This window comes from Somniosus microcephalus, chromosome 6 (assembly GCF_052327205.1).
Source record: "Somniosus microcephalus isolate GS21.2 chromosome 6, FLI_Smic_1.0, whole genome shotgun sequence".
In the NCBI taxonomy this organism is placed as follows: domain Eukaryota; kingdom Metazoa; phylum Chordata; class Chondrichthyes; order Squaliformes; family Somniosidae; genus Somniosus; species Somniosus microcephalus.
This window is the reverse complement of record NC_140992.1, coordinates 189,489,557-189,517,022: the sequence shown is the minus strand read 5'-3', so window position 1 is coordinate 189,517,022 and position 27,466 is coordinate 189,489,557. Positions and strand designations below refer to the sequence as shown.

At 48.7% G+C, this 27,466-nt stretch overlaps 1 protein-coding gene across 1 annotated transcript in view; it reads right to left on the bottom strand.

The window, feature by feature from the left end:
* Window positions 1–11,057: 11,057 nt before the first annotated feature.
* LOC147116268 (tapasin-related protein-like) overlaps window positions 11,058–27,466 on the bottom strand; it is a 48,969-nt gene continuing 32,560 nt past the window's right edge. The window contains exons 2-4 of the mRNA XM_085992037.1: window positions 19,272–19,586; window positions 17,149–17,448; window positions 11,058–11,125 (exon numbers count right to left, since the gene is read on the bottom strand). Coding sequence (XP_085848163.1) covers window positions 11,058–11,125; window positions 17,149–17,448; window positions 19,272–19,586 — 683 coding nt within the window. The remainder of the gene's footprint in view (window positions 11,126–17,148; window positions 17,449–19,271; window positions 19,587–27,466) is intronic.

The window sequence follows — 27,466 nt, the reverse complement described above, 5'->3', positions numbered from 1 at the left end:
TAGAACTGACACGGTCGAGGGCAGTGTCCACCACGGTAGAGGGGAATCCTCGGTTGCGGAAAAAGGAAGACATGTCTGAAGCACTGGTGTGGAAGGTGGCATCGTCGGAGCAGATACGGCGGAGGCGGAGAAACTGGGAGAATGGAATAGAGTCCTTACAGGAAGCGGGGTGGGAGGAAGTGTAGTCCAGGTAGCTGTGGGAGTCAGTGGGCTTGTAGTAAATATTGGTCGATAACCTATCCCCAGAGATGGAGACGGAGAAGTCGAGGAAGGGAAGGGAAGAGTCAGAGATGGACCATGTGAAGGTGAGGGAAGGGTGGAAATTGGAGGCAAAGTGAATGAAATTGTCAAGTTCGGGGCGAGAGCAGGAAACGGCACCGATACAGTCATCAATGTATCGGAAAAAGAGGTGAGGGAGGGGACCCGAGTAGGACTGGAACAAAGATTGTTCCACATAGCCCACGAAAAGGCAGGCATAGCTAGGACCCATGCGGGTACCCATGGCAACACCTTTGATTTGGAGGAAATGAGTGGAGTTAAAGGAGAAGTTGTTCAATGTGAGAACAAGTTCAGCCAGGCGGAGGAGGGTCGTGGTGGATGGGGACTGGTCGGGCCTCTGTTCAAGGAAGAAGCGGAGTGCCCTCAGGCCATCCGGGTGGGGGATGGAGGTGTAGAGGGATTGTACGTCCATGGTGAAAAGGAAGCGGTTGGGGCCAGGAAACTGGAAACTGTTAAAGTGGCGGAGGGCGTCCGAAGAGTCGCGGATGTAGGTGGGAAGAGACTGGACAAGGGGAGAAAAGATAGAGTCAAGATAGGAAGAGATAAGTTCCGTAGGGCAAGAACAGGCTGAAACGATGGGTCTACCAGGGCAGTCCTGTTTGTGGATCTTGGGAAGGAGGTAGAAGCGGGCTGTGCGGGGTTGGGGAACTATGAGGTTGGTGGCAGCGGGGGGAAGATCTCCAGAGGAGATGAGGTCAGTGACAGTCTTGGAAACAGTGGTTTGATGTTCGGTAGTGGGGTCATGGTCCAGGTGGAGGTAGGAGGAGGTGTCGGAGAGTTGGCGTTCAGCTTCCGCTAGGTAGAGGTCAGTACGCCAAACAACAACAGCACCACCCTTGTCAGCGGGTTTAATGACAATGTCAGGGTTGGATCTAAGAGAATGGAGTGCTGCAAGTTCAGAGGGAGGTAGGTTGGAGTGAGTGAGGGGAGCAGAGAAATGGAGACGGCCGATGTCACGTCGGCAGTTAGCGATGAAAAGATCTAGAGAGGGTAAGAGGCCAGGGGGAGGGGTCCAGGTAGAATGGGAATTCTGCAAGCGGGAGAAATTTCTTTGCCATTTCCTCATTCCCCATTATAATTTCTCCTGTCTCTGACTGTAAAGGACGTACATTTACCTTCGCCAGTCATTTCCTTTTCACATACCTATAGAGGCTTTTACAATCCATTTTTATATTTTTCGCTAATTTGTGCTCATATTCCATTTTCCCTTCCTTTATCAATTTCTTGGTCCCCCTTTGCTGATTTCTAAAAAACGACCCCAATCCTCAGGCTGACTGCATTTTCTGGCAACTTTATAAGCTTCCTCCTTTGACTTAATACTAGCTTTAATTTCTTTTGTTACCCATTGTTGGATCACTTTACCTTTTGGGTTTTTATGCCCGAGCGGAATATATGTTTGTTGCAAATTACGCATTATTTCCTTGAATGTTAGCCATTGTATGTCCACTTTCATACCTTTTAGTGTAGTCACCCAATCTACCATGGCCAACTTGTCCCTCATACCCTGGTAGTTTCCTTTGTTTAGATTGAAGGCCTTAGTTTCAGATTGGACTACATCACTCTCAAACTTAATGTAAAATTCAATCATATTACGGTCACTTGTCCCTAAAGGCCCCTTTACCACAAGACTATTGATTAGCCCTTTCTCATTACACTGTACCAGATCCAGAATAGCATGTTCCCTGGTTGGTTCCTCCACATACTGACCCAGGAAACCATCTCGCATGCATTCCAAGAATTCGTCCTCCACACCATTAGTGGTAATTTGATTTGCCCAGTCAATATGTAGATTAAAGTCCCCCATGATTACCGTATTGCCCTTGTTACATGCACTTCTAATTTCTTGATTGATGCTGTGCGCTACATTACCACTACTGTTGGGTGGCCTATACACAACTCTCACCAATTTTTTCCACCCTTTGCTGTTTCTTAGCTGCACCCAAACTGATTCCACTTCTACATGGCGATCTGCTGAGCCAAGATCTTTTATCCAATTCCAATTCAAATGCTTTATTGGCATGAAAGTTTACAGAGAACCATATTGCCAAAGCTTACATAGCAAAAAGGTACAGTTTTCCAACAGTTATCTCTACTGTACCGATCTCATCCCTTGTTAACTGCGCTACGTCACCTCCTTTTCCTTTTTGTCTGTCCTTCCTAAATGTTGACTACCCTGGAACACTCAATTCCCAGCTTTGGTTACCCTGCAAGCACGTCTCTGTAATGGCAATTACATCATACCCATTTACTTCTATTTGTGCCATTAATTCATCCACCTTGTTGTGACTGCTATGTGCATTTAGATAAAGTGCCTTCAACTTTGCCTGTTTAATATTTTTCTGCACTTTGACCCTCTTTAATGTTGGCCTTTGTTTCTGCTCCCTACTAGTTTTGCTGACTACTTTTCTAACTTGCACCTCCAGCTTTGTTTCTCTCCGTTCTGGGCCCACACTTAGGTTCCCAGCCCCCTGACAAACTAGTTTAAATCCTTCCCAACAGCAATAGCAAACCCTCCTGTGAGGATATTGGCCCCGGTCTGCCAAGGTGTAACCCGTCCAGCTTGTACAGGTCCCACCTTCCCCAGAATCGGTCCCAATGCCTCAGGAATTTAAATCCCTCCCTCCTACACCATCTCTCCAGCCACACATGCATTTGGTCTATTCTCCTATTTCTGCTCTCGCTAGCATGTGGCACTGGGAGTAATCCTGAGATGACTACCTTTGAGGTCCTACTTTTTAATTTATTTCCTAGCTCCCTATATTCTGCTTGCAGGACCTCGTCCCTCTTTCTACCCTTAGGATGTCTTTCTACTTTAAAGGCATTATTTCAATGTAGGTTGTCATTTGTGTCTCCTGCTTTAAATGCTATTTATCTTTATTTTTCCAGTTCTGATGAAAGGTTTGACTGAAAAGTTGGGGCAGTAATTCCTCCCCAAACGGGTGAGTATGGAAGGGGTACTCACGCGTCTGGCCGGAGGAAATGCCGGTTTTCAGCATGCACAGCGCATGCGCTGAAAACCGGCATTTCCTCTCCTGTAACCCAAGAGTTGAAGAGGCTAGCACGTGCGCTGTAGGGGGCAGCGCGTGCGTCTTGGATTTCCTCTGTTTTGGGGGATTTGCGCATGTGTAAAGGCCTCCGGTCTTTACGCTTGTAAAAAGCACACATAAATATTTATTTTTACAGGTAAGTGGTGTTTTAGTGCAATTTAGAATTTTTTTTCCCACAGGTTTATTATTTTAAAGAATCTACAATAAGGTAAGTTTAGTTTTAGACCCTTTTTATTAAAAATTTATTTTTTTCAAAAAAAAAATTATTGTTTAAATTATTTTTTTAAACTTATTTATACTTAATTTAATGATTGGGATGTTTTTTAAAATTTTATTTAAAGTTTAAGTAGTGTTTTGGGGTGCAGTACTTCTCATGAGTTTGACAGTTCTTACTCAAACTTATGAATGAAGTTTCCCCTCCCCTGATTGGCTGAACAGTGCTCACCTGATCCCAGCCAGCACATCGCACTAACTACGCCACTGGGTCAGGTTAGCACAGCGCGCCAACATCAGAACCGGGCCACTGACAGGAAATCCACTGCGGGCCAGGTTTCAGATGTCGGCGCGCCGGGTAAGTGCACATCGGGGGCTTGCACGCACGGCAAGCCCCTGACACCAAGTTCTGGGCCGTTAACTTGACCCCAGGACGCAAGCGTGACCCCAAGCTTCCGGTCACCTGTCACTTTAATTCTCCGTTCCACTCCCACTCTGACCTTTCGCTCCTTGGCCTCTTACACTGTTCCAACGAAGCTCAACATAAGCCCGAGGAACAGCACCTCATCTTTCGATTACGCACTTTACAGCCTTCTGGACTCAACATTGAGTTCAACAATTTCAGACCATAACCTCTGCCCCTATTTTTTCACATGGCAGCTGTTGATGTTTCTGCCATTCCCATGTACACCTCTTCTAGACTCACCTTTTTGTTTCTTTACTTGTCCCATTACCATCTCCTTTTGCTTTGTACTATCATACCTTTGTCATTTAATCTCTCCTGCCTTCCATCCTATCACAGACCTTCCCTTTGTTCTTTCCTCCCCTCCCCCCTCATCTTTACATCTCTAACTTTTTCCAGTTCTGATGAAAGGTCTTCGATCTGAAACGTTGGCCCAGAAATTCGGGTCGGGGGCTTCCCACGGGTGCAAGCCCCCGACCTGCACTTACCTTGCGCACCGGCAGTTGAGCTGTAGGGCCCCATGGAATTCCGCTCCGGGGCCTGGCCCAGCTGCCGGCGTGCTGTGCTTGCGTGTTCCAGGGGCGTAGTTAGTGCGATGCATCCCCTGGAATCATATAAGCCATGGGCAGCCAATCAGAGGAGGGAAAAGCACATTCATAAGATTGACAGGTAGACCTGTCAAAACTTGTAAATACTACGGGCCCAAAATAGCAGTAAACCTTCAAATAATTTTTTTTTTTAAATCACACTTTTTAAATAAACTATAAATTACATTAAATAACTATTTTAAACAATAATTTAAATTTTTGAAAAGAATAATTTTATAACGGAGCTAAAAATAAACTTACCTTGCTTTAAAGTATTTAAAAATAATAAACCTGTGGAAAAAATGTTTCAATTTTAATTAATTGACCACTTACCTTGCAAAAAGCAGGCCTTACACCTGCTTTTTAAATGTGTAAATCCTGCAGGCTTACCCTCCTGGGAAAACCTGTAAAAAAAAACCTACGTTCAAAGCGCATGCGCAGCCTCCCCTGCACGCGCGTTCGACCTCTGAACCTCTTCGTTCAGAGGATCAGAAGTGACGGTTTTCCGCGCATGCGCAGTGCATGCAGGAAACCAGCAATTCCATTCGGCCTACGGGTGAGTACCCCATGTGTACTCACCCGGGGAGAGCTGAATTTCTGGGCCGTTGTTTCTCTCTCTACAGATGCTACCTGACCTGCTGATTATTTCTAGCATTTTCTGTTTTTATTTCAGATTTCCAGCATCTGCAGCACTTTGCTTTTACATTAACTTGCCTGTACTCTTGGCAGATGTCGATTGACCCACTGAGTGTTTCCAGCATGTTCTGGTTTACATTACATATAATTACATAGAACTACATAAAGTCTACAGCATAGAAACAGGCCATTAGGCCCAACTGGTCTATGCCACCATTTATGCTCCTTCGAGCCTCCTCCCTCCATCTTCATCTATCCCTATCAATATATCCTTCTATCCCTTTCTTCCTCATGTGCTTATCAAGCTTCCCTTTTAATGCATCCAAGCTATTCATTTCAACGACTCCTTTTTCTAGTGCATTCCACATTCTTATCACTCTTTGGGTAAAGAAGTTTCTCCTGAATTTCCTATTGGATTTATTAGTGACTATCTTATATTTATGACCTCTAGTTTTGGACTCCCCACAAGTCAAAACATTTTCTCTAAGTCTACTCTATCAAACCCTTTCATAATCTTAAAGACCTCTATCAGGTCACCCCTCAGCCTTCCCTTTTCGAGCGAAAAGAGCCCTGGCCTTTTCAACCTTTCCTGAGAAGTAAATCCTTTCCATTCTAGTATTGTTGTGAATCTTTATTGCACCTTCTTCAGTGCCTCTTTTATAATATGGAGACCAGAATTGTAAACAGTATTCCAAGTGTGGTCTAACCAAAGTTCGATACAAGTTTAATATAACTTCTCTGCTTTTCATTTCTATCCCTCTAGAAATAAACCCCAGTGCTTAGTTTGCTAATTTTTATGACCTCCATTACCTGTGTCACTACTTTTAGTGATTTATGTATTTGTACACTGGCAGAGACCCACAGGTAGGTGCTCGGAGGGGGGTGGGGTGGGTTGGTCACGATGCTAAGGTGGTGCAAGACCAGGCTGGCAAAGACCTGCAATAATTCTGTGAAGCCAGGAGGTGCACTCCTGCTCCTTCCAGCAGTTAAAAGGATTCCATAGGGTACATAAGGAGGAACTATTTCCTCTGACGGAGAATCCAGAACAAGGGGGCATAATTTTAAAATTAGAACCAGGCCATTCAAGAGCGAAATCAGGAAGAACGTTTTCACACAAAGGGTCGTAGAATCTGGAACCATCTCCACAAAAGGCTGTGGATGCTTGGACGATTGAAGCGTTCAATATTAAGATGATAAGGTTTGTATTAGTTAAGGGTATCAAGGGATATGGAGCTGAGGCAGGTAATTTGAGTTGAGGTGCAGATCAACCATTGGGAGGAGCAGGCTGCAGAGGCTGAATGGTCTATTCCTGTTCCTAAGGTAGGGCGACAGAAACCATTTTAAGACCCATACCACCCCGTTAACGACGATTTTCTCAAGTAAAAGTCTTCTGTGGCGACACGCCACCACTGGACACAATCCGCTCACGGCGGTACGAACAGTTTAAGCAGACGCCCCCAACCGGGGGCCCTTTCCTCCAGCAACTTGTTTCCCACAGGGACAGGCTGCCGGGAGCACTTCCTGTCTGGGGAGTATTTAAGTCAGGCGCGGGCTCTTCCAGTTCCTGTTTTGCCATGAGGCTGAAATAAAAAGCTGTTCTGTTTTACTAGCTCTGGTCTCGACTCCCACGTTTGCCGCGGTATCTCAACACTGGTGACCCCGACGCTCAGGACGACTCCTAAGCTAGCATGGCGGATACAAATGCAGTCACGGTTAAATTACCAGACTTTTGGGAAAACTTGGCCGAAGCCTGGTTTGTTCAAGCCGAGTCCAGATTCTGGCTGAAAGGCATCACAGGCGACACCACGAAGTACGACTACCTCGTCTCCTCGCTCACGTACGCTACCGTCCCCAAAGTTTGGGCAGCGCTGCAGGACCCACCACAGACTGGCAAGTACGAACATCTGAAGGCTGCGCTCCTTAAAAAATTTCAAACGTCCTCTTACCAGCGCCACTGCCAACTCCTTGACCTCCCCGGTCTCGGTGACGCTTCACCATCAGACCTGCTTTCCCACATGCTGTCCCTCGCGGACGACAAGCCCCCCGGCGCCCTCTTTTGCACGCTTTTCATTCGGCAGCTTCCCGCCAGCATCCGCCTGCTCATTGTGGAGTCCGGCTCCATGGACCTGAATGACATAGCAGAAAAGGCCGACCGGCTGCTCTCTGCACAGTCCGCGCGCGACGTCACGCCCGACCTCGCGGCAACGACCACGCGGTCTCCCCGGCCCACCAGGCCCGCCCGCCCTACCACTCCGGGCCACTGTTACTACCACACCCGTTTTGGCACTAGGGCCCAACGCTGCACGCCACCGTGTACCTTCAATTCCCCCCCCGCACCGGCCCCCGCGATGGCCGTGGGGCAAAAGGGGCCTCTACTGTACGTCACTGATGACAGAACCAACCGCCGATTTCTGTGCGACACAGGGGCCCAGCACAGCATCACCCCCGCCTCCGCCCTCGAAATCCAACGCGGCACACGAGGTATCACGCTGGCCGCCGCCAATGGCTCGGACATCCGCACATATGGCACCCGCATGGTCACGCTCGACCTCGCGGGCCACCGCTACCGCTGGGAGTTCCTCACCGCCGAGGTCCTCTGCCCACTCATCGGCGCCGACTTCCTACGCGCCCATGGCCTCCTTGTCGACATTCCGAGGCACCGCCTCGTCGACGCCAACACTATGGCCACCATCCCCGGCGCCTTTACCCCGGACCATTCGGCCGGCCTGACGACCTACTGCCTCGCCAGAGCCGTGGACGACTACTCGGCACTCCTAGCCGAGTTTCCCGCCCTCACCAACCCGACCTTTACGGCCAAAGCCGCCAAACACGGGGTGGAGCACTATATCCCCACCACCGGCCCTCCAGTTTCTGCCCATGCCCGCAGGCTCAACCCGGCCAAGCTGGAAATCGCGCGGGCCAAGTTCACCACCATGGAACAACTCGGCATCATCCGCCGCTCCAGCAGCCCCTGGGCCTCACCCCTCCACATCGCCCCTAAGCCCGGCGGAGGCTGGCGCCCTTGTGGGGACTACCGCCGCCTTAACGACGCCACCACCCCCGACCGATACCCGGTGCCTCACATCCAGGACTTCTCGGCCCGACTGGCCGGACGAACCGTCTTTTCCAAAGTCGACCTGGTGCGCGGTTACCACCAAGTCCCCGTACACCCCGCGGACATCCCCAAAACGGCCATCATCACCCCATTCGGCCTGTTTGAGTTCCTGAGGATGCCCTTCGGCCTCAAGAATGCAGCCCGGGCTTTCCAGCGCCTTATGGACTCGGTCCTGCGGGACCTGAACTTCCTATTCATCTATCTAGATGACATTCTCGTGGCCAGCTCCTCCAAACAGGAACACCTCGAACACCTTCGCGTCCTGTTCGGGCGCCTAGCCCAACACGGGCTCATCCTCAGCCCGGCGAAGTGCCAATTCGGCCTAACCGAGATCGATTTTCTCGGTCACCACATCACCCCTGCTGGGGCCGTCCCCCTGCCCAACAAGGTGCAGGCCGTCCAGCAGTTCCCCTGCTCCACAACCATCAAGGGCCTCCAGGAGTTCCTCGGGATGGTGAACTTCTACAACAGGTTCATCCCCAGAGCTGCAGCCCTCATGAAGCCCCTATACAACTCCCTCCAAGGTAAATCCGGCAAGATGGCCGTAGCCTGGACCACTGACACGTCAGCCGCCTTCGATGCCACCAAAAATGCGCTCGCCGACGCCACTCTGCTCGCGCACCCGAGGGCCGACGCCCGGGTCGCGGTCGGGGCCGTGTTCGAGCAGTGGGTTAATGGCGCGTGGCAGCCACTTGCCTTCTACAGCCGCCAACTGCGCCCCCCGGAGGTCAAATACTCCACTTTCGACCGCGAGCTTCTCGCGCTCCACCTGTCGGTCTGCCATTTCAGGTTCCTCCTGGAAGGCCGCCCCTTCACCGCGTACGTGGACCACAAGCCACTCATATACGCGATGGCCAAGCACACCGAACCCTGGTCCGCTCGGCAGCAATGCCAGCTCGCGGCCGTGTCCGAGTTTACCACGGACATCCAGCACGTCTCCGGTAGAGACAACGTTGTCGCCGACTGCCTTTCCCGTCCCGCCATCTGCGCAAATCACCTCGCAGTCGACAACGCGCAACTAGCAGCGGCCCAGCTCACGGACCCAGACCTCCTCTCGGCGGCTACCAGCCTGCCAGGGCTACGCCTAGCCAAGGTCGCGCACGGGCCCGAAGCCACGGCAGTTACTTGCGACATCACACTCAGCCAACCCAGGCCGGTCGTCCCTGAAGCCTGGCGCCGCCGCGTCTTCGACGTGCTCCACGGGCTCTCCCACCCGGGTTCCCGCGCGTCCGTCAAACTCCTCTCCCAGCGTTTCGTCTGGCGCGGCCTCAGCAGAGATGTTCGGACTTGGGCCACCTCCTGCCTCACCTGCCAACGGGCTAAGGTACAACGGCATACAAAAGCACCCCTGGGAGACTTCGAGGTACCCAGCCACTGCTTCGACCACGTACACGTCGACATCGTCGGGCCCCTGCCGCCATCGCAAGGCCAGACCTATCTCCTCACGATGGTCGACCGCTACACACGCTGGCCTGAGGCAGTGCCGCTGACCTCCACCACCACAGCTGACATCGCCAGGGCGTTCGTTAACACCTGGGTAGCGAGGTTCGGCGTACCAGCTGACATAACCTCCAACAGAGGCGCCCAGTTCACCTCCGAACTCTGGACGGCCACAGCACGCAACCTCGGTGTGACGTTCCACCGAACCACGGCGTACCACCCACAGGCCAACGGGCTTTGTGAACGCTTCCACCGGTCACTCAAGGCCTCACTCCGCGCCGGCCTGCAGGACAGTACCTGGACTGACCGCCTACCGTGGGTACTACTAGGCCTACGCACCGCGGTCAAAGAAGACCTCCAGTCCTTGGCAGCGGAGTTAGTCTACAGACAACCGCTGCACGTCCCAGGCGAATTCCTTCCGGAGGCTACCACGCCTTGGTCGGCCGACCAGCAGCGGCTCAACTTTTTCTCTTCCGCTCAGCAGTTCGCCCCACTTCCGGTCAACCGACACGGCGAACTCGCACCTCACGTTCCGCCAAATTTACAGCAGGCGTGCTTCGTCTTCGTGCGACACGACGCGCACCATGGACCCCTGCGACCCCCGTACGACGGACCGTACGAAGTACTACAAACCGGGGACAAGGTCTTCAAGCTGCGACTCGGCGACAGGGTCGAGACAGTCTCCATCGACCGGCTCAAACCAGCACACACAGAACCAGGGGAACAGGTCCCCGTGGCCCGGCCTCCAACTAGAGGCCGTCCCGCCAGCAAGCCAGCACAGCCGGCGGCGAACCGCCAGGCCCTGCCAACTAGACCGGTGATCACGCAGAGCCGCTGCGGCAGAACCATCAGACCACCGTCACGACTCGTCCACTCCTCCTAAGCGGATTCTGGGGGGAGCTCTGTGGCGACACGCCACCACTGGACACAATCCGCTCACGGCGGTACGGACAGTTTAAGCAGATGCCCCCAACCAGGGGCCCTTTCCTCCAGCAACTTGTTTCCCACAGGGACAGGCTGCCGGGAGCACTTCCTGTCTGGGGAGTATTTAAGTCAGGCGCGGGCTCTTCCAGTTCCTGTTTTGCCATGAGGCTGAAATAAAAAGCTGTTCTGTTTTACTAGCTCTGGTCTCGACTCCCACGTTTGTCGCGGTATCTCAACACTACCCTTTTTTCTTCGGATTTCATGGATCTCCCACAGAAGTTACGTGGGAGACCGGAAGACCCCTGTCTGAATTATTGGCTTATATCTCTAGAACTGACCAACCGCGCTGCAAATTACACAATCGAGCTGCTCGGGTTTGAATTTTCTCGTCCGATGGTCGGCCCTAACTGCCGCGGTAAATCTGCGAAACCACGGAGAAACGCTGTAAATAGCCATTTAACCGGTTTTTCCGGGGATTCCAATCTGTTCCCAAAGTTAGGGCGGGGAATCGGCGGAAATTCTACCCAGTGAACCTATTACCCAATGGCGGCATTGGTCGCATTGCATAAACTACAATGTAAAATCCTGACATCAGTCTTATTCATCAGGGATGTCTTGAAATGTATTGGATTTCATTATCTAGTTCAGACAGTTCATTTTCAAGGTCAAATAGCTTTAGATTTATTGAACTATTTGTTTTGGGCAACATCATCAGGCAGTTGCTGAGAATCCATTGCATTCACTTTGGTGAGGGCGGCGCACTGGGCAGTGCCCGGATTGTTGAGCGACTCTCTGCCCATGTCCTCAGTGTGCAAATTGCACTCTGGGATTAGAGGGAGTGTGTGAGGGGAGGGCGGGGGGCGGGGGGTTTGTTGCTCCATATTCCTGTATTTCACATACATCTTCGGGCACTGGTACAACTGTTCAGACGAGGAGGACCAGTAGGGTAAGTTCAACACCCTTTGGAAAAGCAGGTCCATTGATCAGATCCCCAGAGGAAATCCTTAGAATCTGTTACTTATATTACTCTAACTAGTAGGAGCCCAGGGAGGGAAATTAACAAAACATCAAATTAAGAGAAACATGGGGGCAATTTTAACTTTGGTATAAAGTAGGCGATATTGAAGAGACCGTCCCTTATACACCAAGCCCGATTTTCATTTACTTCAAAGGAAAATCAGGCGCGGCTAATTCAAGATTGCCCGGTTCACACGATAGCCCGAAGTTAAAATGAATTCCATGGACACTGAAGACCGCTGAATTTTACATCCAAACAATTTCATTTCCGGTAATCTTACCATTGCTATCAAGGACATAATTGAAATAATCACTTTGTTTGAGGGACATTGCATTGAAAATATGTTATTGAATAAACTCCACGATGTTACAAACAGGAATAGCAGATTCCAATAAAGAGCTGGCATTACCCGACATGATGGTTAGATTTTCAACTTACCGCCCAGGCGGTTTCTACAGGGACGGCTGATTCGCAATGCCAGTTTTACACCTGGGTGGCAAATTGAAAATCTATCCCACGTGCTCTGTGGCGAAGGTAATATTCTCAGTACATTGTATAATGCGGATGCTAATTTAAACACAACTGGGCTAGAATCATCCCGCGTCTCCAAATGTATCATTAGAAGTATTTTTTTAAACAAGACAAAGTTTATTCATAGTAAACACGATGGAAATTTTTCCTCTGAGGAGAAAATGGACTAGATCTTGAATTTGTGCGATAGTGTAAGACGGTTGATAACCAGGTAGCAGCCCGCTTTACAGCTCTCCTGATTTTTATTGCCACTGACTTCAATTGGGAGATATATAAATCAGGCTGCCAACTTGCTATCACCGTTTTACAAGAGCTATCTCACCATCCTTTGCTTTTATTAATCCAATCACTACTAATACACTGGTTGCATGTCATCATTATTAAATATTTTATTTCTGTGATTTTAATCACAAGCTCGGCTACCAATTTTTTAAAATGACCATATATCGCTAAAATTAAATTTGCATTACTTGTAGTAGAACTCATGGAGGCTCACAGTTTAACTATTGTATCCAGATACCTGATGCTACAGGAAACATGGGGCGAAACCTTGACTTTGTGCGTCCTAAATCTAAACAAAGGAATCTACGATGGTATGAGGAGTGAGTTGGCTATGATAGATAGGGGAGCTTCATTAAAAGGCGTGACGGTGGATAGGCAATGGCTAACACTTAAGGAATGAATGCATGAATTGCAACAGTTATACATTCCATTCTGGTGCAAAAGCACAAACGGAAAAGCGGCCCAGCCATGGCTAACAAAAGAAATTAAGGATAGTATTAGATCCAAAGAGGAGTCATATAAAGTTGCCAGAAAAAGTAGCAAGCCTGAGGATTGGGAGCAGTTTAGAGTTCAGCAAAAAAGGACCAAGAGATTGATTAAGAGGGGAAAAATAAAGTATGAGAGTAAACTTTCAAGGAACATAAAAGCGGATTGTAAAAGCTTCTACAAGTATGTAAAAGGAAAAAGATTAATGAAGACAAATGTAGGTCCCTTACAGTCAGAAATGGAAGAATTTATAATGGGGAACAAGGAAATGGCAGAGCAATTAAACAAATACTTTGGTTCTGTCTTCATGGAAGAGGACACAAATAACTTCCCAGAAATGCTAGGGAACCATGGGTCTAGTAAGAAGGAGGAATTAATGGAAATTAGTATTAGTAAAAAAATAGTGCTGGAAAAATTAATGGGACTGAAAGCTGATAAATCCCCAGGGCCTGATAATCCCAGAGTACTAAAAGAGGTAGCCATGGAAATAGTGGATGCATTGGTTGTCATCTTCCAAAATTCTATAGATTATGGAACAGTTCCTGCAGATTGGAGGGTGGCAAATGTAACCCCACTATTTAAAAAAGGAGAGAGAAAACAGGGAACTACAGATCAGTTAGCCTAACATCAGTAGTAGGGAAAATGCTGGAGTCCATTATAAAGGATGTGATAACAGGACACTTAGGAAATATCAACGGGATTAGACAATGTCAACATGGATTTATGAAAGGGAAATCGTGTTTGACAAACCTACTGGAGTTTTTTGAGGATGTAACTGGTAGAATAGATAAGGGAGAACCAGTGGATGTGGTGTATTTGGATTTTCAGAAGGCCCACATAAGAGGCTAGTGCGCAAAATGAAAGCACAAGGGATTGGGGGTAATATACTGGCATGGATTGAAAATTTGTTAACAGACAGGAAACAGACAGTAGGAATAAATGGGTCTTTTTTGGGGTGGCAGGCGGTGACTAGTGGGGTACTGCATGGATCTGTGCTTGGGCCCCAGCTATTCACAAGATATATCAATGGTTTGGATGAGGGAACCAAATGTAATATTTCCAAGTTTGTTGATGTCACAAAACTAGGTGGGATTGTGAGTTGTGAGGAGGATGCAAAGAGGCTTCAAGGCGATTTAGACAAGTTGAGTGAGTGGGTAAATACATGGCAGATGCAGTATAACATGGATAAATGTGAAGTTATCCACTTCGGTAGGAAAAACAGAAAGGCAGAGTATTATTTAAATGGTGATAGATTGGGAAATGCTGATGTACAAAGGGACCTGGGTGTCCTTGTACACCAGTCACTGAAAGCAAACATGCAGGTGCAGCAAGCAGTTAGGAAGGGAAATTGTATGTTGGCCTTCATTGCAAGAGAATTTGAGTACAGGAGCAAGGATGTCTTACTACAGTTGTACAGGGCCTTGGTGAGACTACACCTGGAGTACTGTGTGCAGTTCTCATCTCCTTACCTAAGAAAGGATATACTTGCCATAGAGGGAGTGCAGCAAAGGTTCACCAGACTGATTCCTGGGATGGCAGGACTGTCGCATGAGGAGAGATTGGGTCGACTAGGCTTGTATTCACTAGAGTTTAGAAGAATGAGAAGGGATCTCATTGAAACATATAAAATTCTGACAGGGCTAGACGACTGGATGCAGGGAGGATGTTTCCTCTGGTTGGGGGTCTAGAACGAGGTGTCGCAGTCTCAGGATATGGGGTAGGACATGAGGAGATGTTTCTTCACTCAGAGGGTGGTGAACCTGAGGAATTCTCTACCACAGAAGGCTGTGGAGGTCAAGTCACTGAATATATTTAAGAAGGAGATAGATAGATTTCTAGACACAAAATGCATCAAGGGGCATGGGGAGAGAGCATCAGCCATGATCATATTGAATGGTGGAGCAAGCTCGAAGGGCCGAATGGCCTAGTCCTGTTCCTATTTTTCCATGTTTTTATGTTTTATGATACTGAGTTGGCAGCCTGTTTTACAGCTCTCCCGATTTTTATTTCCATTGACTTCAATTGAAATCGAACTATCGAGAGATCTAACAGATGCTGCCAACTCGCTATCACTCATTTTACACTAGCTCACAAAGTCAAAATCTACCCCCTCATACGTTGGGGCTTGAGAGTCATACTCTGTTCAGAATACCAGACCCACAATTTTCTTGAAGACAGTGAAATCTTCAGCACAGTGTGTCATGTTCCAGTCAGTTGTTTCTTGCATGACCTGCTGAAGAAGCACAACATTTTACACTGGCAGTGAATTGAATTATTGATTACTTTGATCAATTACTACTTCCCCCACACCTTCCTGTCAATCTTAACCCGTCTTCTCCCAAATGCGCTGACTCCTAGTCAGGTCCGTTTCAATGTCCGTAGTACACTCTGATACATCGCCCGAGTGGCCAACTTTCAGGGGTGAGTCTAGACAGTAAGGCGACAGTGGGCGACAGTGCAAAACTGGCGATAGCGAATTATTTTTGAATTCTGCCTGATTTTAATTTCCATCGATTTCAATGAAAAAGCAAATGGGACAGAGTGTAAAACGAGCTGTCGATTCGCAAAGCCCGTTTAACGCCACTGCCCCAAACTATTTTATATCCCTCAGTGTCAGCAGGATTTTGGAATGAAGGGAGGGGGACCTCACAGCCAAGCACTATCCTGAACTCCACACCCGAAGTCTTTCGGAAGGAGTCACTGGACAGGGATCAGGAGTTTGACCTTCCCAGCCAAGAACAATGTCATGGGGACCCACTGCATAGTTCAGCATAGTCCCGGGATGGAACCTGCGACCTTCCTAATCTGTGCACACAGCCTTTGGCGACAGGGCTATTGGTTACTGGTTATTTTTAACCAGAAGCAGATTGGGAAATATATTTGTTTCAACCTTTAACGAGTTTATCAGATTATCCCCAGTCTGCAATAATCGCAGTGTCATCAGTGCAATTCATCTCGGCGCTGAACATGGTTAAAGTCAGACTCCAATCCAACCATTGGAACAAATGTAATCTACTTTCAATTTACCAATAAACAAACATCTGGTAGATTGACTATATTGATCTTTGTGGACACATTATCGGCACCCACGCCTACACGTAAAATCTGGTTCTGAATATTTTACTGAGTTACACAATACGCATTGAAACAAGAAAAACAACTTCACAGCTGAACAGACCGGGAAACTCTGTGCGGAGGAAGGAACCCGCTCTGGTTAGGTGCAGCCAATTCACAAACACTCTTTAAAAACGCATTTACCATGTCCCCACACAATCACCAGAGCAATCCTTCTTCATTTAAAATCATTGTTCTGAAAGAAAAAATTGGTCCGATAACGAGGCAGTTGGATTTGAATTCCCATTTAATAAGGGGGGGGGGGTGGGGGGAGATTTCCTCTGGTTGCTATTTCTAGTGAAATCCTAAACGCCTTCTCTTAAAACACTTCTACTATTTCCCCAGAACATGGACATCCTCCAAATATCTTCGCAATGTTACTAACCCACAGGGACCAGAGGAGGTCGTTGTCCTTTGTGAGGTACTGTTGGTCTGGAGCTATAGTTGACAGAACTCTGCACCAACTATTGCCCGGGATAGACATCCTCTTACTTCCAATGTTTAAATTGTGGTCCAAATGTCTCCGATCAGTTAACACGACGTTATTTGCTGATTTATAACACAGATTTGCTCTGTAAAGCGACGATGCGCTCTGGTAATAAACGAGTGTCTCACCTTTGACAGTATCTTAGCTTAAAATAATTCCCAACGATGGCTACCAGCAGCATTATGACCAATGTAACCCCTAAATATCGAATCGCCAAAAAGAGGGCAGAGACGCGCAGAGTCAGAGTAACGGAGATATAAAGCCGACGGGCAGTAATGTCAATTAAACCAGCGAGAAAACCCTGGGGCACACGGGATCAGAATTAATCGTGTAAAGGCCATACCGATATGTTTCAAAAAATATTCAAATCAAATGCCTACAAATGAAACAATTCACAATCGGACAAATAGACCCTCAGTGTAATAAACGAATGCATCAAATGTTAACAAAAGTGTTCACAAACTTATCTCTGTATTTAAAAAAACTGTAAACGAACGAACGTTTCTGAAAAATGTATTGACCGTACCTTCAAAGTTGTAATTAACCCTGGCTGGAGTCTGAAGAGAGGCATGAGACACTTGGCAGCTGTACACAGCTCCACTGTGGACAGGCGCCGTATCTTTCAAAGTGCTGGAAACCTCATACAGTCCCACCGCGTCGCGCTGTTTAGTAGTATTGATTCCGGTCACAAGCGTTTCGTTGTTTTTATACCAAGTCACATTGAGATCTTCAGGGTAAAACTTAGCTGTTTTACACACGAGCGTCGGGGAAGTGGGTGCATGGAATTCAGACCGAACCAAGGCGATCCTCAGAGGAGTGGGTCGAGCTTGGGAGGAAAAGAAAATGATTTTGTGTTTGAAATACTAATTATTATTTTATTTCTGTAGTCTATAATTTAGAACACGAGTTTACGATGGGTCCGTTGTTCATCGTGTTTCATCCGAACGTTCTTAATTTCTGTTTTTTCGAATATTACTAAACGTTAAACTGGAAATTACATGGGCACCGTCACGGAGAGAGAAAAGTGCAATGTTTGGTAGATTCATAGAATCATCGAGCACGGAAGGAGGGCATTCGGCCCATTGTGCCTGTGCCGGCTCTTTGAAAGAGTTATCCAATTAGTCCCACTCCCCTGCGCTTTCCCCACAGCTCTGCAAAATGTTCCTTTTCAAGTATATATCCAATTCCTTTTTGAAAGTTACAATTGAATCTGCTTCCACCGCCCTTCCAGGCGGTGAATTACAGGTCATAATAACTTGCCATGTAAAACAATTTTTCCTCATTTCCCCTCTGGTTCTTTTGCCAATTATTTTAAATCTGTGTCCTCTAGTTACCGGATTATAGTTATCTGATTATAAAATCATAGGACTTTACAGTACTGGGGTCCATTCGGCTCAGTGTGCTTGTGTCGGCTCTGAAAGAGCAGTCTAGTTAGTCCTATTAATGTATGTATCCACTTTCCTTAAAGAAACACTTATAGATTCTGCTTCCACCACTGTTTCTGAAAGCATATTCCACGCCCTTAGAACCCTGTGTGTAAAAGAAATTCACCCAACTGCTCCCCTCAGCTCTTTAAGTATTCGCGTCAGAACAGTGGAGCTGCTTATTTCTGCTCTAATATATTCCATTCGTTCCCAAACAGCTTGAAACCTCCGTTTATGTCGTATAACTTGTGTACATATGATTATCAAGAACCTGCTAACATTTCAGGAATTGTAAAACTTCAAAACAAAGGACGATTCCTCATTTCACAAGGATAACTTAACAACTTCCACCGGGGTGCTCCCGCTGGTCCGCCGTAACTTCGGCGGACGAGCCGCGGAAACCCAGGAAAAACGGAAGTTCCGCGGTTCTTCAGCCGAAGTTAATCCCCCGCGTAGTGTGGAGAGGAACCTGAAGAAGGGTTTCCTGTGGCGGCTATTTGCAGGGACATAGTAAATGTATTCACTGAGGTCCCTTGTGGTTTTGTTTCTAGTGAAACCATAAAGCTGCTCCAAAAGACTTACCTTTCATGCCAATATTAACAACGTTGCTACACACGTTGCGACCAGTCCAACATTCCTCACACAGCAGAAATTCCCCGTGTTTGCAATTTCCAGTGAAATTGTAGGAGTTTTCTAAAATAATATTTAGCCACAGGCGATCTTCACCCCAGAAATCAGCCCATACTTCGCTCACATTGGAGTAGATTTTGACTTTGCGCGATAGTGTAAATTGGGCTATCGTCCGTCGGCAGCCCCTTTAACATCTCTCCCGATTGTAATTTCCATTGACGTTGGAATCACCAACGTGCTGTTTTACGCTATCCCACAAAGTCAAGATCTACCCTTTGTCACTGAAGGGGGAAGATTTACTCCCTTGCACTGCGTAAGAAAATTGCAAACCATTTTTTAAATATAAAGGATGAGATTGCACAGAACGTACGCAGAAAAGCTTCCCCGTAAATTTGTCACATTTGTCCACCCCAGTCCAACTCCGGCATCTCCACACCGTAAATCGACAACCTCACCACTGGACTAGCTTGGTGCTGACACTGGATGCAAAAACCTGGGCAGGTATCCTATTCCGGCACGCTTCTCTAACTCTTTGGTATTCTACCAAATACCTATTGCGCAATTGACACTTGTGAAATCAGCATCAGCGACTCACCAGGCACAAGGAGCTCTGAGCCGGTCCCGTTCCCAAACAATCTTCCCCGGCGGTACACGGAGCAGTAATAGCGGCCAGAGTCTTTGAAGCTGACATTCAGGAGATGGAAGACGGCTCCCCCTTTTTTCAGAAGCTTATACTGTCTCTTGTTCGCTTCCCCGTCGTCCAGGAACTCCTCATCACCGTGTCTCCACCAGTGAACCGTTACACCTGACTCCTCTTGAAAGAGGGGGAGCGTGCAGTAGAAGGTGATGTTTGTTCCTTTGAGCGCAACCGTGAGTGGAGGGATTTGGCCGACTATGTAACCCCCAACAACTATCAGAAAGCAAATGTAAACACAAATGTATCATTGTACGGATAAATAGAGAAAAGAGGTTAAAATAATAATAATATATGAAGGATGAACCGTGAATGGAAATAAGTGCACTGATCAAATAATATAACTATACATCGATTCTTATCTCTACCTATCTTGTAAATAAATATATATATAAAGGTACCGGTGTGTGTAATCCCCAGGATCAGTATGCATGGAAGCATTTCGGTCAATGGAAGTTGAATGGATGCCAGTAAGCAAGGGAACCTTGATATTTTGGAGTGAGTGGGTTTACGGAAGACCGGACCAGAAATAGTTAGAGCTTGGTGACATCACGCGTAGAACTGTGGTTTCAATAAAACCGTGTATTTCCGGAGATCATCATAATAATAAAGACGCGCCTAATGACAAGGGCGGCGTCAATCGCGGTTTCTAACCCTAAACCCTAACCCTAACCACTAGCCCCACCCCTAACGCTAACCACTAACCCTAACACAATAACCCTAATTCTATCAGCCTAACCCCTAATCCTAAACCATGGTGCTCACCCTAACCCTAAACCTAAACCCCGCGGTGTCAATAGCACGAAGCATGGCAGGCCAGGCGTCAATCGTCAATGTGACACCATCATTGACACAGGTCGGCTGCTTTATCAACAGTTACTTCCTAACTGGGTGTTGGTAGAATTTTGTGCGGGAATAACATTTTGGGATGCAGTATATGAGTAATTTGAGTCATGACATGTGAGTGTAGCATGATTGGGAGGGACAGGTGCTTTGGGCTCCCAAAGCTCTCCAGCACTGGGGATTTCCTCCTGTCATTTCTGGGTCTGTTGTAGACTAATTGATAGAGATTAAATGCTGTGATTAGTCAGCAACTCTATTATCATGTGACTACCAGGATGGTAGAAGGGGAGCTAGATGGAGCTTGGTCTTTTTTTGTCTAACAATTCCTATGTTCATATGCGAAGAGTTGGCCATGACATAGACCTGAATTTTCCGGGGTGGTTGCGGGCGCGATCGGAGGCGGGTCGGGTGGGAAAGTTGATAATTTTGGGAGCGGGTCGGGAACCTGCCATCATCCCGCTCCCACGCGCCTTTCCCTCGGGCGTGTTCGCCGGTGTGGCAGTGACCCAACCGGCAGAGGCGGGCGACCAAATTGAAATCATTATAACCTTGTTTGCAAAACACTTAAGCGTCTTTCTCCCCCTACATTTTAAATTTGCCTGGATGGCCACGGGAACCATGCTGTTCGGGGACCACATCTGTCAACCTGAGGCTGGTGTTGAGTGGCCATTGTTCCAGCTGATTAGTTGACAGCATGAAATATGTTATAAAAGCTCCCCCCTGACAGCTGATTACTTTCCTTAGCAGATGCTGTTGCTCACTGCATTCTCTGCACAGATTCTGCAGGCTGCAAGTCTCTCCAGCAAAGTCTCCATCCAGTGTCACCTCATTGAAAGAACCTCTCTTGCCATTGACAGGTTGCTTCTGTCATCTCTACTTCACCTGCCATCTATTCCATCAACATGGGTGCCATTTATATTGTCTCACCTTGGTCCTCAGAATCTGAACACGATGAGCTCCAACACCAGCAGCACCAGGCACACCAGCAGCACCAACAACACCACCACCAACCTTCTCTGCAATCGCCTGACACTGCACAGGACAGAGGGCATCAGCACCTGAGCACATTGCTGCCCAGGAGGCCAGGGATGGCCTCATTATGGCCAGATTTACTTAACTTGATGCTGTACACCCATTCAGCTGCCAAATGATGTGCCAGGTTGACACCACCACACACCAACACCATAAAGCATCTCTGCAATGACCAAGCCATTGCTGGAGGTACCGTTATGTCTCACCCTACACTGCAACTCACTAAGCCACTTCCAAAGGTGCACACAAATGTGTCCAAGATGGGAAAGTGGTGAAAATAAAGATTATGGGGCTAGGAATTCATCTGTTGAGCGCCACTCCGTAGCGCCATGAAATGGCGATAAAATGGCGGCAGCTGATCTTTCGCCAGCTGGTGGTGGGTCCCGTGGCAGCTGCCATATTCCTCTCCCCCATTGCGCTGCCAGTAACTGGCAGCACCCTGAAAAAAAATGGCAGCGTGGTGACGTCAATTGGCGTGCAACATAACGTCACCAATGCGAACTTTGATCCTAGTGATGAATTCAGCGCTGCGTCCTGTAAGAAATCGTAGACTGGAAGAAATAATAATCTGTTACGGGTTCCCTAGATCAGCAGTTTGCCTAAGTTGATGACACAGGATTCCAGTCATGTCAGAAAAAGAGTTGTACAGGAAGCTGAATTGAGGTCAGAACACAAAAACAAGCCTTCAAGGCATAGCTATGCTGATAAGGGATTTAACAAGGAGCCTTAAAGATAAACAAGCTGTCTCTTGAAAAGGCAACAAGACATTCAGACAGAGATAAGGAGGAAAATTACCTCATGAGGCTGGGAGGGGGCTGCCATAGGTACCTACTCCTCTGTAATTGGACAATTGAATGGGTAAAATTGATTGACGTGAGGTAGCCACTGGCCCACTGAAATAAGGTATATCAACAGGCAGCTGAAAGCCAGAAACAGGCAGAGAAGGGGAGAGTGTCCTCTGGGGTGGATCTCATGCTAGCTTTGGCTTAACACCTTGTTCAAGCTCAACATCTGAGGTGGATTTTATGCTGGCTTCGGCCTAACACCTCCGCCAGCCTCGGGAGATGACCAAAGAGGAAGAGACCGCTACCACAGGCTATAGGGATCTGATCTGAGACCACCGTTCTGCCTCAACGTCCGTCTGTCCATCTGTTCCTGGGCTGGTAAACAGCTCTCATCTGTTACAGGTTGTATGTCTACTATTGCATGCTGTACTTAACTTAAACCACCGCTCCTTAATAAAGTGACCTATGACTCCTAAGATCCTTTGGATAATCTGTGAGTGACCTGTGATCCAAATCTTACAGTCCTAAGCACGCCAGGTTAACTTGGTGTGCAAGCACGCTGACAGTGGCGATGTCTGCAGCCATTAAAGGGACACACACATCATTCAAGTAAGTTTGAATTTAAGGGTTTGGACATTTTTTTATTTTATTGAAATGGTTGCTTGCTGCAATAGATGTTAAAAGTTTTTTTAAGTGTGTAGGGAGTGCTGCTGGACGTCTGCAAGGGCACAGCTGGTAAGTAAAGATCTTTAAGAAGACAGAACATGCTGCAAATACTCAGCAGGTCATGCAACATCTGTGGAGAGAAAAACAGAGTTCACGTCTCAGGTCAAGATGCTGCCTGACCAATTGAGTATTTCCAGCATTTTATGCTGTCATTTCATATTTACAGCGGAAGACGCAGTAGAGGAAGACACAGAAGAAGAGGAAGCTGAAGAGGAGGAATCAGATGGAAGGATGCATGCCAGACAGCCCCTTTGTAGCCAGATTACCCGGGATGGAATCATCTGCCTGTGGTCCCACTGGCTGGGCAGGCTGCCTCTTCTTGTTGACCCACTGGCTGGGCAGGCTGCATTTCTTGGGAGTGTGAAATGAGGAAGGCACAAAGGTGGAGTTGTGCTGACGGAAGGGCGGAAAAGGAAGAGGTGCATGCCAGAGGGAGGATAACGTACAAGGATACCCGTATCTTGTATCCTTTTAGCCCCACCACTGGCCAAGAGCTCAGCCATGCCCCTGCCAAGAATGGCCAGCACTATCTCCTCCAAGGGGGTGAGGTGAGGCTAGGAATGGGAGTTTTGCCTTGTCATTGGTGCAGATTGTTGTTAGGTGAGTGATTGGAGGTTGTGCATTGAGCAGTGTGTGAGGCTAGTGGTGCAGTTGGTAGGAGATGGCTTTTGAAGATGCATTCACTGGCCTTGACCAGTGGTCTGAGGTCATGAAGCTTCTTTGGGCACTGGAGCCAGGTGGTGGGGGCGACACCGCTGTCAGTGACAGCCTTAGTGATGTACTCCCACATCGTTCTTTCTGGAGGGCCTCCTGGCCCCTGTGGGTAGAGGGTCGCTCTTACAGTGTTGACCCCCTGCACAAAGCTGGAGTGCTGTGTGTGAGACCTTTGGTGCCCCGTCCCTGACTTGTTGAGCCATTTGTGTTAGTGCTGAGGCAGTTTTTCCATTTGTTGAGGTTAGGAAGGTAATTCAGCGTTAACAGCTGAATATTCACATTTGGAACTTCTTTTAAATATTGAACATTTCTTAAAATGCAGAAAGGGCTTAAAAATGTCTTGATTCACTGCATTTTATTTTGTATTGCTTCAGTGGGCAGACCTCTTCATTGCCCACAATTCCTTATGAGCTCCACAGCTTCACTCACAGAGGCTGTGGGAAGCTGCAACGCCGGACCTGGACAGGAACTTCATCCCAGATCCCTCCAGCAATGCCACCAGGATGGCGTTGCATGGAAGGTGAGTGCTGAAATGGCTACCCTTGTGAATCTACCCTTATGAATCTACCCTTGTGAATCTACAGTGGTTGGAGTCAGGAGCTGAGAGGCCACAGACCCGGTGAGTATAAAAACTCACTTTCACAGGCTTTTCTTACAGCGGTTGGAGTCAGGAGCTGAGAGGCCACAGACCCGGTGAGTATCTCAGACCGGCGGTGGCGTTCCAGAGCCATGTCACGATTCAAAAGTGACGCGGGCAGGAGGGAGCAGCTGATTGGGTGAGTACAGCCAGGATAGTTTGACAGTTAAGGTTCATAGTTTATAAAGTTTAGAAGGTCTTAATTTTTTTTGTGGTTATTGTTTCTAGTGCTAGTAACCAAGGGCCCTTGAGTATATCATTTAATTGGTGGTATTGCTTTGATTTAAGTTAATTTAAATTAATTGAAGGGTAAGTCATGGCAGGACAGCCTGGCGCTGTAGTATGCTCCTCCTGCACTATGTGGGAAATCAGGAACACTTCCTGTGTCTCTGACGACCATGTGTGCAGGAAGTGTATCCAGCTGCAGCTACTGGCAGACCGCATTGTGGCGCTGGGGCTGCGAATGGATACATACTGGAGCATTCGCAATGCTGAGGACATCGTGGATAGCATGTTTAATGAGTTGGTCACACCGCAGGTAAAGGCTGCACAGGCAGGAAGGGAATGGGTGACCGCCAGGCAGAGTAGTAGGTGCAGGCAGGTAGTGCAGGGGTCCCCTGTGGTCATCCCCCTCTCAAACAGATATATTGATGCGCTATCAATTACTCATAAAAGACTGAGAGTTAGAAGAGTAACCAAAGGCTTTTATTAACAACAGAATGGAGGTCTGCCTCGAATGGTCGACCGGTCCAGGATACCAAGGGCTGGGGAGCAGTCACCTTTATACTAGGACCTGTGGGAGGAGTCAGCCGAGGCATGTCCAGGCATGTACACAGTGGAATACAAACAGGACAAACAGGAATACAAACAGTGGTTTACCACATTCACCCCTTGTTTAAAATTGAGTCCGGCGGGGTGAAGTGTATTAAAAGTTAGTGTATTGGAGTCTCTCCGGAGGTCTTGTCTGCCGCTGTGATCTGCATGGCGACGGCAGGGGTAGTGAAGTTTCCGGCGTCGAGTTCAGCGTAGGCTGTGGCACAGGCGTGTCGTCCTCGTAGATGTCGAGCGGGTCGCGGGGCCCAGGCCTGCCGTCTGCTGGGGCTGGATATCGGATCGTGGGGGGGGGTGGTAGTGGGTAGTGGGTTACTGCGGCCCCCGAGGGTGCAAGGTCTCTTATGGAGACTGTGTCCTCCCGCCCGTCCGGGTATGCGATGTAAGCATACTGGGGGTTGGCGTGGAGGAGGTCGACCCTCTCGACCAAGGGGTCCGTTTTATGGGTCCTCACGTGTCTTCTCAGTAGGACCGGCCCTGGGGACGTCAGCCATGGCAGTAGCGATGTCCCCGATGTGGACTTCCTTGGGAAGACAAACATTTTCTCATGAGGGGTGGCGTTAGTGGCAGTGCAGAGCAGTGACCGAATAGAGTGGAGCGCATCGGGGAGCACATCCTGCCAGCGGGAGGTTGGAAGGCCCCTAGACTTTAAGGCTAGCAGGACGGCCTTCCAAACTGTCGCATTTTCTCTTTCCACCTGTCCGTTCCCCCGGGGGTTGTAACTGGTGGTCCTGCTTGTGGCAATACCCCTAGTTAGCAGGTACTGACGGAGTTCGTCGCTCATAAACGATGAGCCCCGGTCGCTATGGATATAGCTGGGGAAGCCGAACAGGGTGAAGAGGTTGTTCAGACATTTAATGACCGTGGCACTGGTCATGTCCGGGCAGGGGAAGGCGAACGGGAAACGGGAGTACTCATCAATAATATTGAGGAAGTACACATTGCGGTCGGAGGAGGGGAGAGGCCCTTTAAAATCGACGCTCAGGCGCTCGAAGGGGCGAGTGGCTTTTATCAGGTGGGCCCTGTCTGGTCTATAAAAGTGCGGTTTGCACTCAGCGCAGACTTGGCAGTTCCTGGTCATGGTCCTGACCTCCTCAATAGAGTAAGGCAGGTTGCGGGCCTTGATGAAGTGGAAGAACCTGGTGACCCCCGGGTGGCAGAGGTCATTGTGGAGGGCCCGCAGTCTATCGATCTGCGCGCTGGCGCAGGTGCCACGCGATAGCGCATCCGGGGGTTCATTTAGCTTCCCGGGCCGGTACAAGATCTCGTAGTTGTAGGTGGAAAGTTCGATTCTCCACCTCAAGATCTTGTCATTTTTGATTTTGCCCCTCTGCTTGTTGTTAAACATAAAAGCAACTGAACGCTGGTCAGTGAGCAGGGTAAATCGTTTTCCGGCCAGGTAGTGCCTCCAATGACGCACAGCCTCCACAATCGCCTGGGCCTCCTTCTCAACAGCGGAGTGTCTGGTCTCCAGGCCTTGGAGGGTTCATGAAAAGAAGGCCACGGGTCTCCCCGCCTGATTGAGGGTAGCGGCCAGGGCAAAGTCAGACGCGTCGCTTTCCACCTGGAAGGGGATGGATTCGTCCACTGCGTGCATGGTGGCTTTGGCAATGTCCTCCTTGATACGGTGGAAGGCTAAGCGGGCCTCTGCCGTCAAGGGAAAAGAGGTGGACTTGATCAGCGGACGGGCCTTGTCCGCATAGTAGGGGACCCACTGGGCGTAATAGGAGAAAAACCCTAGGCACCTCTTCAGGGCCTTGAGGCAGTGGGGCAGTGGAAGTTCCATAAGGGGACGCATCCGGTCGGGGTCGGGGCCGATGACTCCGTGTTCCACAACACAGCCAAGGATGGCGAGGCGGTTTGTGCGGAATATGCACTTCTCCTTGTTATATGTCAGGTTTAGGAGTTGGGCGGTGCGGAGGAATTTTTCGAGGTTTGCGTCATGGTCCTGCAAGTCACGGCCGCAGATGGTCACATTGTCCAGATATGGGAAAGTGGCCTGCAACGCATTTTGATCTACCATCCGGTCCATCTCCCTTTGGAAGACGGAGACCCCGTTGGTGACGCCAAAGGGAACCCTAAGAAAGTGATAGAGGCGGCCGTTTGCCTCAAAGGCAGTGTACTGGCGGTCCTCAGGGCGGATGGGGAGCTGGTGGTACGCTGATTTCAGGTCAATGGTCGAGAAGACGCGGTACTGCGCGATCTGGTTGACCATATCAGCTATACGGGGGAGTGGGTAGGCGTCCAGCAGGGTGTAGCGATTTATTGTCTGGCTGTAGTCGATGACCAGGCGCTGCCTCTCGCCGGTCTTAACGACCACAACCTGGGCTCGCCAGGGGCTGGTGCTGCCCTCAATAATCCCTTCTTTCAGGAGCCGCTCCACTTCGGTTTTAATGAAAACCCTGTCCCCGGCACTGTATCGCCTGCTCTTTGTGGCGATGGGCTTACAGTCGGGGGTGAGGTTAGCAAACAGTTGGGGGGGGGGTGACTCTGAGTGTGGAGAGGTTGCACCTGGTGCGCGGCGGGCA